This window comes from Lucilia cuprina, chromosome 4, assembly GCF_022045245.1.
Source record: "Lucilia cuprina isolate Lc7/37 chromosome 4, ASM2204524v1, whole genome shotgun sequence".
NCBI lineage: Eukaryota > Metazoa > Arthropoda > Insecta > Diptera > Calliphoridae > Lucilia > Lucilia cuprina.
Genome location: NC_060952.1, coordinates 95339864 through 95350929, shown reverse-complemented (window position 1 = coordinate 95350929; position 11066 = coordinate 95339864). Strand labels below are relative to the sequence as shown.

At 32.1% G+C, this 11066-nt stretch overlaps 2 protein-coding genes across 2 annotated transcripts in view; both read right to left on the bottom strand.

Annotated features, from left to right (window-relative positions):
- The window catches only part of LOC111676556 (putative fatty acyl-CoA reductase CG5065), a 9796-nt gene extending 6573 nt beyond the window's left edge, over positions 1-3223 (bottom strand). Inside the window, exons 1-8 of the mRNA XM_023437517.2 lie at positions 3168-3223; positions 3049-3101; positions 2540-2764; positions 2317-2480; positions 1571-1729; positions 1215-1510; positions 881-1158; positions 604-814 (exon numbers count right to left, since the gene is read on the bottom strand). Coding sequence (XP_023293285.2) covers positions 604-814; positions 881-1158; positions 1215-1510; positions 1571-1729; positions 2317-2480; positions 2540-2764; positions 3049-3085 — 1370 coding nt within the window. The 5' untranslated portion in view covers positions 3086-3101; positions 3168-3223. The remainder of the gene's footprint in view (positions 1-603; positions 815-880; positions 1159-1214; positions 1511-1570; positions 1730-2316; positions 2481-2539; positions 2765-3048; positions 3102-3167) is intronic.
- A 2145-nt stretch (positions 3224-5368) lies between these two features.
- The window catches only part of LOC111676531 (solute carrier family 22 member 3), an 8387-nt gene continuing 2689 nt past the window's right edge, over positions 5369-11066 (bottom strand). Inside the window, exons 2-4 of the mRNA XM_046947997.1 lie at positions 6310-6813; positions 6111-6251; positions 5369-6047 (exon numbers count right to left, since the gene is read on the bottom strand). Coding sequence (XP_046803953.1) covers positions 5644-6047; positions 6111-6251; positions 6310-6813 — 1049 coding nt within the window. The 3' untranslated portion in view covers positions 5369-5643. The remainder of the gene's footprint in view (positions 6048-6110; positions 6252-6309; positions 6814-11066) is intronic.

The following is an 11066-nucleotide window of genomic DNA, read 5'->3' as shown; positions in this document are numbered from 1 at the left end:
TAGTCTATAGTCTAGTCTATAGTCTAGTCTATAGTCTAGTCTATAGTCTAGTCTATAGTCTAATCTATAGTCTAGTCTATAATCTAGTCTATAGTCTAGTCTATAGTCCAGTCTATAGTCTAGTATATAGTCTAGTTTAAAGTCTAGTCCTAAGTCTCTCTATGGTTTACGTTATAGTCTAATCTATATTTTAGTCTATAATCTATTGTCTAGTTTATAGACTAGTCTATAGTCTGGTGTATAGACAAGTCTATGGTCCAGCCTAAAGTCTAGTACTAAAGCAAATAGACAAGTCTATGGTCCAGTCTATAGTCTAGATTAAAGTCTGGTCTAAAGTCTAGTACAAAGTCTTGTCTATAGTTTACGCTGTAGTCTAATATATAGTCTAGTCTACAGTATAGTCGATAGAGTAATCCAGTCAGTTATATAATCTTGTCTAAAGTCTAGTCTAAAGTAAATTTTATGGCCTATAATCAAGTCTAATCTATAGTATAGTCTATAGTCCACTGTATAATCTCGCCTGCTGTTCAGTCTATAGTCTAGTCTATTAAACACTCAAGCTGTATCTGAGGCTGGTTTATGATAAAAATTGATCACACTCACCTGGTTATCTTAAACTTATTAGAATTGTCACATATCGGTTCACGATGCAAATACTTCTGTATGCCAATAACAAATTGTCGTATATAATTGTCATAGTTCAGGGATTGTAAGTTACAATCTAGACTAGTATCAACAGCATTATTATTCAAATCAGCGAAATAATAACGGCTGCTATTCAAAAATATCCACTCATTGAGAGAAAAACATTTGCCTAAAAAATAAAATTCTCCATTGGATGTTATTTCTTTAAAAACTCATATCTCACAAAAAAACTCACCCGCTAAACAGGCTTGTCTAAATTTCTTGGCTATGGGCAATACCATTCGACGTTTACCACCTTGTATCAGTGATAAAAGATCCATTAAGATAGCCGGTATATAGTGTAATATATAGACTGCCATGTCGTGAAAGAAATAACTTTTGCGATATTTAAAATAAGGAAACATGAGTAATTTTTTGGTGGGATAAATACGTGACCATTTAAGGGTCAAGTTACCCAATTCTTCCCAAGTAATAGGATTAGTGTCGCCAGAGGTGGAATTGGAAATATAGACTCTAAAAAATTGACATAAGTTATAAATGTTTTACATATTTTTGTTTCTCGATTATACCTCTTCTTAACTGCCCTCTGAGCCGTCAATATCATAGTATTCACCACATAATCTACCGGTATTATATCGCATATAACATCTTTATCTCCTAAAATGCTACTTATAGATCCTTTACCTATTTCCATCATTATACCCGTAATACCCTGTATATTATCTATCCATCCTGGGTAGGGTTCACGATGAGCCGCTGTTACTATCGAAGGTCTTACTATAACTATGGGTATCAAGTGTTTATAATCATTGACTATTTGCTCGGCTATGGATTTAGTAAAGGTATAGGTATTAGGATGGGGTCCCTGGAAATAACAAGTACAAAGGAGTTATTTGTATTGGGTATTGTTGATCTTGTAACAAACCTTTATATAGTTGGCTAAACTGTTAAAGTATTCATCGGGTATTTTTAAGGCACAATCAACAAAATGTTTCCAATTTACTGGAGGCAGAGTGGGATATATTTCCTCATCAACATATTTGCGTCCCGGATTGCAATAGGCAGTCGAAACATAGACGAAACTCTGAAAAGTATTATTTAAAAAAATTAATTATTGAATCATTAAATACTATAGTTCTAGTTCAGTTCTAGTTCAGTTCTAGTTCAGTCCTAGTTCAGTTCTAGTTCAGTTCAGTTTTAGTTCAGTTCTAGTTCAGTTCTAGTTCAGTTCTAGTTCAGTTCTAGTTCAGTTCTAGTTCAGTTCTAGTTCAGTTCTAGTTCAGTTCTAGTTCAGTTCTAGTTCAGTTCTAGTTCAGTTCTAGTTCAGTTCTAGTTCAGTTCTAGTTCTAGTTCAGTTCTAGTTCAGTTTTAGTTCAGTTCTAGTTCAGTTCTAGTTCAGTTCTAGTTCAGTTCTAGTTCAGATCTAGTTCAGTTCTAGTTCAGTTCTAGTTCAGTTCCAGTTCAGTTCCAGTTCATGTTCAGTTCAAGTTCAGTTCAAGTTCAGTTCAAGTTCAGTTCAAGTTCAGTTCAAGTTCAGTTCAAGTTCAGTTCAAGTTCAGTTCAAGTTCGATTGTAGTTTAGTTCTGGTTCACTTCCAGTTTGATTCTACTTCAGTTCTAGTTCATTTCTAGTTTGGTCCTCTTAAAGTTGCGTTGTGGATCACTCACTTACCTTAAGTAGCGGCATATCTTTACACATTTCCAATAAATTCCAAGTGGCAACGGCATTAACACGTGCAGCTACTTTAAGTCTTTCATTAAAGCGAACAGTGGCAGCACTGTGGAAAATAATGTTTACTTCAGCACACAACATTTTCTTATCCACGTTACTAAGACCTGTTTTCCCGAAGAGACAAGAAAATTATCAAGAGTAAAAACTAATTTAACCAACTTACCAAAATTTTCCTTCTCAATATTTCCCGCCAAAAATTTTAGCTTTTTTAAACGCTCTGGATAGGTGGAGCGTAAACGTTCAAATATTTTGTGCTGAACAAACTCTTGAAAACGTTGATCAACACTTTTATCATATTTCTCGCGTATCAACATGTAAACACAACTGAGCTGAGGAAAACTCCAAAGTAGTTTTTCCAGCAAAGTTTTGCCCACAAAACCAGTGGCTCCTAAAGCACAAAGAAAACCAGTAAAAGAAAACAGAAAACATGAATGAAAGTCTTTTAATGTAATTGTGTCAAAATTATGAAAAAAAATTTATTAGATAAGATCGTATTAAAATGAAATTGCAAAATCAAAAAAATTAATTATGAAATATTTGGTTGTTTGTACTAAAAAAAATATTGACCCAATTTCGTCTTTATGTTTTATAATTTAAATAATTTATAGATTTAACTATTTATTTGTAGAACAATTAAATGTAATAGAATTTTCCAATAATAATACAACATACCCGTTACAAATATTACAGCATTATTGTAAAAATCCATAGTGTTGCTTGTAGATCTATAAAATTTTATTTAAAATAATATAAATTATAAAAGTTTTATTTAAAATTAATTTTTCACTCACTTTTCTTCGTATTTCTTAAACACAAAAACGTTTTCACTTTTCAATGGTTGTAAACCAACTGTTCATTTAGTTTATTGGAAAAATGTGTTGAACCTGTAATTTAAGCTTTATCTGGAAATTACAGATACTCCTCTTAAAACAAGTTACAATTGTGGCTATTGAATGGAAAACTTTATAGCAAGAGATCGACTTAAGTTGCACTCTAATAAATAATCTATGTACAATGAATTGCAATGAATATGAAGGTCCTTAGGTTAGTTTTAATTCTAGGTTAGTTCTTGTTTAGTTCAGTTCTAGTTCAGTTCAAGTTCAGTTCTAGTTCAGTTCTAGTTCAGTTCTAATTCAGTTCTAGTTCAGTTCTAGTTCAGTTCTAGTTCAGTTCTAGTTCAGTTCTAGTTCAGTTCTAGTTCAGTTCTAGTTCAGTTCTAGTTCAGTTCTAGTTCAGTTCTAGTTCAGTTCTAGTTCAGTTCTAGTTCAGTTCTAGTTCAGTTCTAGTTCAGTTCTAGTTCAGTTCTAGTTCAGTTCTAGTTCAGTTCTAGTTCAGTTCTAGTTCAGTTCTAGTTCAGTTCTAGTTTAGTTCTAGTTCAGTTTTAGTTCAGTTCTAGTTCAGTTCTAGTTCAGTTCTAGTTCAGTTCTAGTTCAGTTCTAGTTCAGTTCTAGTTCAGTTCTAGTTCAGTTCTAGTTCAGTTCTAGTTCAGTTCTAGTTCAGTTCTAGTTCAGTTCTAGTTCAGTTCTAGTTCAGTTCTAGTTCAGTTCTAGTTCAGTTCTAGTTCAGTTCTAGTTCAGTTCTAGTTCAGTTCTAGTTCAGTTCTAGTTCAGTTCTAGTTCAGTTCTAGTTCAGTTCTAGTTCAGTTCTAGTTCAGTTCTAGTTCAGTTCTAGTTCAGTTCTAGTTCAGTTCTAGTTCAGTTCTAGTTCAGTTCTAGTTCAGTTCTAGTTCAGTTCTAGTTCAGTTCTAGTTCAGTTCTAGTTCAGTTCTAGTTCAGTTCTAGTTCAGTTCTAGTTCAGTTCTAGTTCAGTTCTAGTTCAGTTCTAGTTCAGTTCTAGTTCAGTTCTAGTTCAGTTCTAGTTCAGTTCTAGTTCAGTTCTAGTTCAGTTCTAGTTCAGTTCTAGTTCAGTTCTAGTTCAGTTCTAGTTCAGTTCTAGTTCAGTTCTAGTTCAGTTCTAGTTCAGTTCTAGTTCAGTTCTAGTTCAGTTCTAGTTCAGTTCTAGTTCAGTTCTAGTTCAGTTCTAGTTCAGTTCTAGTTCAGTTCTAGTTCAGTTCTAGTTCAGTTCTAGTTCAGTTCTAGTTCAGTTCTAGTTCAGTTCTAGTTGTTCTAGTTCAGTTCTAGTTCAGTTCTAGTTCAGTTCTAGTTCAGTTCAGTTCTAGTTCAGTTCTAGTTCAGTTCTAGTTCAGTTCTAGTTCAGTTCTAGTTCAGTTCTAGTTCAGTTCTAGTTCAGTTCTAGTTCAGTTCTAGTTCAGTTCTAGTTCAGTTCTAGTTCAGTTCTAGTTCAGTTCTAGTTCAGTTCTAGTTCAGTTCTAGTTCAGTTCTAGTTCAGTTCTAGTTCAGTTCTAGTTCAGTTCTAGTTCAGTTCTAGTTCAGTTCTAGTTCAGTTCTAGTTCAGTTCTAGTTCAGTTCTAGTTCAGTTCTAGTTCAGTTCTAGTTCAGTTCTAGTTCAGTTCTAGTTCAGTTCTAGTTCAGTTCTAGTTCAGTTCTAGTTCAGTTCTAGTTCTAGTTCAGTTCTAGTTCAGTTCTAGTTCAGTTCTAGTTCTAGTTCAGTTCTAGTTCAGTTCTAGTTCAGTTCTAGTTCAGTTCTAGTTCAGTTCTAGTTTTTCTAGTTTAGTTCTTCTAGTTCAGTTCTAGTTCAGTTCTAGTTCAGTTCTAGTTCAGTTCTAGTTCAGTTCTAGTTCAGTTCTAGTTCAGTTCTAGTTCAGTTCTAGTTCAGTTCTAGTTCAGTTCTAGTTCAGTTCTAGTTCAGTTCTAGTTCAGTTCTAGTTCAGTTCTAGTTCAGTTCTAGTTCAGTTCTAGTTCAGTTCTAGTTCAGTTCTAGTTCAGTTCTAGTTCAGTTCTAGTTCAGTTCTAGTTCAGTTCTAATTCAGTTCTAATTCAGTTCTAGTTCAGTTCTAGTTCAGTTCTAGTTCAGTTCTAGTTCAGTTCTAGTTCAGTTCTAATTCAGTTCTAGTTCAGTTCTAGTATCTCATAGTCATTAATACAACATTGTCTAACATCTTAATATCGTAAAATCATCACATTTATTAGTTGATTTCTTTAATATAAAAATAAAAACTTTACATTATTTCTTACAATTAGTTTAAGTACGACTACAATACGTTGTGTTTAATTTTATTCTGTCATTTGCTTCTAGTTAAACTCTTTATAATTGTTTTTATTATCACACTTTTTGTTTGTAATAAAATTTTCTTCTCAATTAAACTAAATTAACTACAAATATTCTGCCTTCCTTATTTCCTTCCTGCGGCAATTATTGTCTCCTTTATTAAAGACGAGTATTATTTATATTTGTTTCCGTTGTCCAGACAGTCTTTGCCAACGGTGATGCATTTTTGTTATTATTTCTCGTTCTGCTGCCTTCCTCTCCTACTGCTGGCTTTGGGGTTCTGGGTGTCAAAATGAGACAGGTGAAAAAGCCACCAAATATACTAAGAGCGCAATAAGTACTAAGAGAGAGGGCTACATCGATTTTCTTAAGAACATTAACAAACGGAGCTGACAGCAGCCAGATGCGTGCCCATGTTACTACTGAAAAGACAAAGGGGACTTTCTTATTTGCCGGCATGACTTCGTTCATGCAGGCTAATATCATTGATTGCGCACAGGAGACTGCTGCTTTGGGTATGGTGGCAATTATCATCCACAAGGTCACTTTCAATTCTGGATCCACTAAGAAATTTATTTTGAATAAAAAGTTATATCGTATTTCTTATAGCTTTCAAATTCACTTACTTTCTGCCGAACTAAATAACCAGCCTAGACATCCTAATATTCCCGCTAAAATATTGAAACCTCCTGCCCATTGCCATTTCCATTTATTGTGCTTTAAAGTGAAATGTAGAGCCAAAAGACAGCCAAATATTTCGGAAAAGCCTTTAAATAAAATTTCGTTTTTAATTTAAAACTTGGACTATAAAGTTTGATAAATTACCCATTGCCACAGTGTTTGGTACTAAATAATCTCTGCCAAACGATCTCATATTCAACAACATGCCCATGAAATTAATTATAAACGCTGCCAATGCCAAATGTGCCGCTATCATGTGTACTTTTGCTCTGGGACCTTGCCACAATTCCAACCATTTAGCGGGCGCTGGAGCACCTTTCATTTTTACTCTTAAATTTTGTAATTGTTGATGAAAATCATCTGGTATTTTATCGAGACGATGATTTATGGCAGCACCCTCACGAACTATATCCTCCACACGATTAACCACTTTATCATCTCCATTTTTCAATAGCCAACGTGGAGATTCTGGAGTCCATTGTAGTAGTAAAGTTAAAAATAATGTAGGGAATGTAATACCAAGATAGATATGGGTCCAACTATTGAAAAAGTTAGATAGAGAGGGTAGAAAGATGACGCCTAGAGACCAGAATGTATCGTACAGTATGATGGCTCCGACTCGGTAAATGCCAGAAGTGATGTCGGCAACTAAAAGGAAATAAAAGAGTTATGGAATATATATTTACAATTTCACAGAAATAGACTACAACATAACTAGAACAGAACTAGAACTTTGTAAAAGGAATGTAAAAATAAAAAAATCACTACATTGGCAGCACTTTAAGAGGCTTCTTTACTAAGCTAAGCAAGTCGTCAAGATTTTTCATATAAAAATCGATTTTTCATGAAAAATATAAGTGGTCACAGATTTTCACTATTTTCTCAAATGGAGCATTATTTAATGATTTACAGCCAATTTAATATATCTCATATAAAAATCGATTTTCCATGGAAAATATAAGTGATCACAGATTCTCACAATTTTCTCAACTGGAACGTTATTTAAGGATCTACAGCCGATTTTAGTTTTCTCATATAAAAATCGACTTTTCATGGAAGATAAAAGTGATCACAGATTTTCACTATTTTCCCGATTGGAGCGTTATTTAAGGATCTACAGCCGATTTTAAATTTCTCATATAAAACTCGATTTTTTATGGAAAATATAAGTGATCACAGATTTTCACTATTAGCTCTATTCGAGCGTTATTTTAGGATCTACAGCCGATTTAAGATTTCTCATATAAAAATCGATTTTTCATGGAAAATATAAGTGATCACAGATTTTCGCTATTTTCTCGATTGGAGCGTTATTTTAGGATCTACAGCCGATTTTAGTTTTCTCATTTAAAAATCGATTTTTCATGGAAAATATAAGTGATCACAGATTTTCACTATTTTCTCGATTGGAGCGTTATCTTAGGATCTACAGCCGATTTTAGTTTTCTCATATAAAAATCGGGTTTTCAATGAAAATATAAGTGATCACAGATTTTCAATATTTTCTCGCTTGGAGCCTTATTTAAGGATCTACAGCCGATTTTAGTTTTCTCATATAACAATCGATTTTTCATGGAAAATATAAGTGATCACAGATTTTCACTATTTTCTCAATTGGAGCGTTATTTAAGGATATACAGCCGATTTTAGATTTCGCATATAAAAATCGATTTTTCATGGAAAATATAACTGATCACATATTTTCACTACACTCTACAGCCGATTTTAGTTTTCTTATATAAAAATCGATTTTTCATGGAAAATATAACTGATCACAGATTTTCACTATTTTCTTAATTGGAGCGTTATTTAAGGATCTACAGCCGATTTTAGATTTCTCATATAAAAATCGATTTTTCATGGAAAATATAAGTGATCACAGATTTTCACTATTTTCTCGATTGGAGCATTATTTAAGGATATACAGCCGATTTTAGATTTCGCATATAAAAATCGATTTTTCATGGAAAATATAACTGATCACAGATTTTCACTATTTTCTCAATTGGAGCGTTATTTAAGGATCTACAGCCGATTTTAGATTTCTCATATAAAAATCGATTTTTCATGGAAAATATAACTGATCACAGATTTTCACTATTTTCTCGATTGGAGCGTTATTTAAGGATCTACAGCCGATTTAAGATTTCTCATATAAAATGAAAATATAAGTGATCACAGATTTTCACTATTTTCTCGATTGGAGCGTTATTTAAGGATATACAGCCGATTTTAGCTTTCGCATATAAAAATCGATTTTTCATGGAAAATAAACTGATCACAGATTTTCACTATTTTCTCGATTGGAGCGTTATTTTAGGATCTACAGCCGATTTTAGTTTTCTCATATAAAAATCGGTTTTTCAATGAAAATATAAGTGATCACAGATTTTCACTATTTTCTCGATTGGAGCCTTATTTTAGGATCTACAGCCGATTTTAGTTTTCTCATATAAAAATCGATTTTTCATGGAAAATATAAGTGATCACAGATTTTCACTATTTTCTCAATTGGAGCGTTATTTAAGGATATACAGCCGATTTTAGATTTCGTATATAAAAATCGATTTTTTATGGAAAGTATAAGTGATCACAGATTTTCACTATTTTCTCGATTGGAGCGTTATTTAAGGATATACAGCCGATTTTAGATTTCTCATACAATAATCGATTTTTCATGGAAAGTATAAGTGATCACAGATTTTCACTATTTTGTTGATTGTAGCGTTATTTTAGGATCTACAGCCGATTTTAGTTTTCTCATATAAAAATCGATTTTTCATGGAAAATATAAGTGATCAAAGATTTTCACTATTTTGTCGATTGTAGCGTTATTTAAGGATCAACAGCCGATATAAGATTTCTCAGAAAAAAATCGATTTTTCATGGAAAATATAAGTGATCACAGATTTTCACTATTTTGTCGATTGTAGCGTTATTTTAGGATCTACAGCCCATTTTAGTTTTTTCATATAAAAATCGATTTTTCTTGGAAAATGTAAATGATCACAGATTTTCACTATTTTCTCGATTGGAGCGTTATTTAAGGATCTACAGCCGATTTTAGTTTTCTCATATAAAAATCGGGTTTTCAATGAAAATATAAGTGATCACAGATTTTCACTATTTTGTCAATTGGAGCGTTATTTTAGGATCTACAGCCGATTTTAGTTTTTTCATATAAAAATCGATTTTTCTTGGAAAATGTAAATGATCACAGATTTTCGCTATTTTCTCGATTGGAGCTTTATTTTACTATCTACAGCCGATTTTAGTTTTCTCATATAAAAATCGGTTTTCAATGAAAATATAAGTGATCACAGATTTTCACTATTTTGTCGATTGGAGCGTTATTTTAGGATCTACAGCCGATTTTAGTTTTTTCATATAAAAATCGATTTTTTATGGAACATATAAGTGATCACAGATTTTCTCTATTTTCTCGATTGGAGCGTTATTTAAGGATCTACAGCCGATTTTAGTTTTCTTATATAAAAATCGATTTTTCATGGAAAATAAAAGTGATCACAGATTTTCACTATTTTCTCGATTGGAGCGTTATTTAAGGATATACAGCCGATTTTAGTTTTCTCATATAAAAATCGGTTTTCAATGAAAATATAAGTGATCACAGATTTTCACTATTTTGTCGATTGGAGCGTTATTTTAGGATCTACAGCCGATTTTAGTTTTTTCATATAAAAATCGATTTTTTATGGAAAATGTAAATGATCACAGATTTTCACTATTTTCTCGATAGGAGCGTTATTTAAAGATCTACAGCCGATTTTAGATTTCTCATATAAAAATCGGTTTTTCAATGAAAATATAAGTGATCACAGATTTTTGCTATTTTCTCGATTGGAGCGTTATTTTAGGATCTACCAATTTTAGTTTTCTCATATAAAAATCGATTTTTTATGGAAAATATAAGTGATCACAGATTTTCACTATTTTCTCGATTGGAGCGTTAGTTAAGGATCTACAGCCGATTTTAGATTTCTCATATAAAAATCGGTTTTTCAATGAAAATATAAGTGATCACAGATTTTCACTATTTTGTCGATTGTAGCGTTATTTTAGGATCTACAGCCCATTTTAGTTTTTTCATATAAAAATCGATTTTTCATGGAAAATATAACTGATCACAGATTTTCACTATTTTCTCGATTGGAGCGTTATTTTAGGATCTACAGCCGATTTTAGTTTTTTCATATAAAAATCGATTTTTCATGGAAAATGTAAATGATCACAGATTTTCGCTATTTTCTCGATTGGAGCGTTATTTTAGGATCTACAGCCGATTTTAGTTTTCTCATATAAAAATCGATTTTTCATGGAAAATATAACTGATCACAGATTTTCACTATTTTCTCGATTGGAGCGTTATTTAAGGATCTACAACCGATTTTAGTTTTCTTATATAAAAATCGATTTTTCATGGAAAATATAAGTGATCACAGATTTTCACTATTTTCTCGATTGGAGCGTTATTTAAGGAATTACAGCCGATTTTAGTTTTCTCATAAAAAACTCGATTTTTCATGGAAGATATAAGTGATCACAGATTTTCACTATTTTCTCGATTGGAGCGTTATTTAAGGATCTACAGCCGATTTTAGTTTTCTCATATAAAAATCGATTTTTCATGGAAAATATAAGTGATCACAGATTTTCACTATTTTCTCGATTGGAGCGTTATTTAAGGATCTACAGCCGAGATAACGAAAATATAAGTGATCACAGATTTTCATTATTTTCTCGATTAGAGCGTTATTTAAGGATCTACAGCGGATTTTAGATTTCTCATATAAAAATCGGTTTTTCAATGAAAATATAAGTGATCACAGATTTTCACTATTTTGTCGATTGTAGCGTTATTTTAGGATCTACAGCCCATT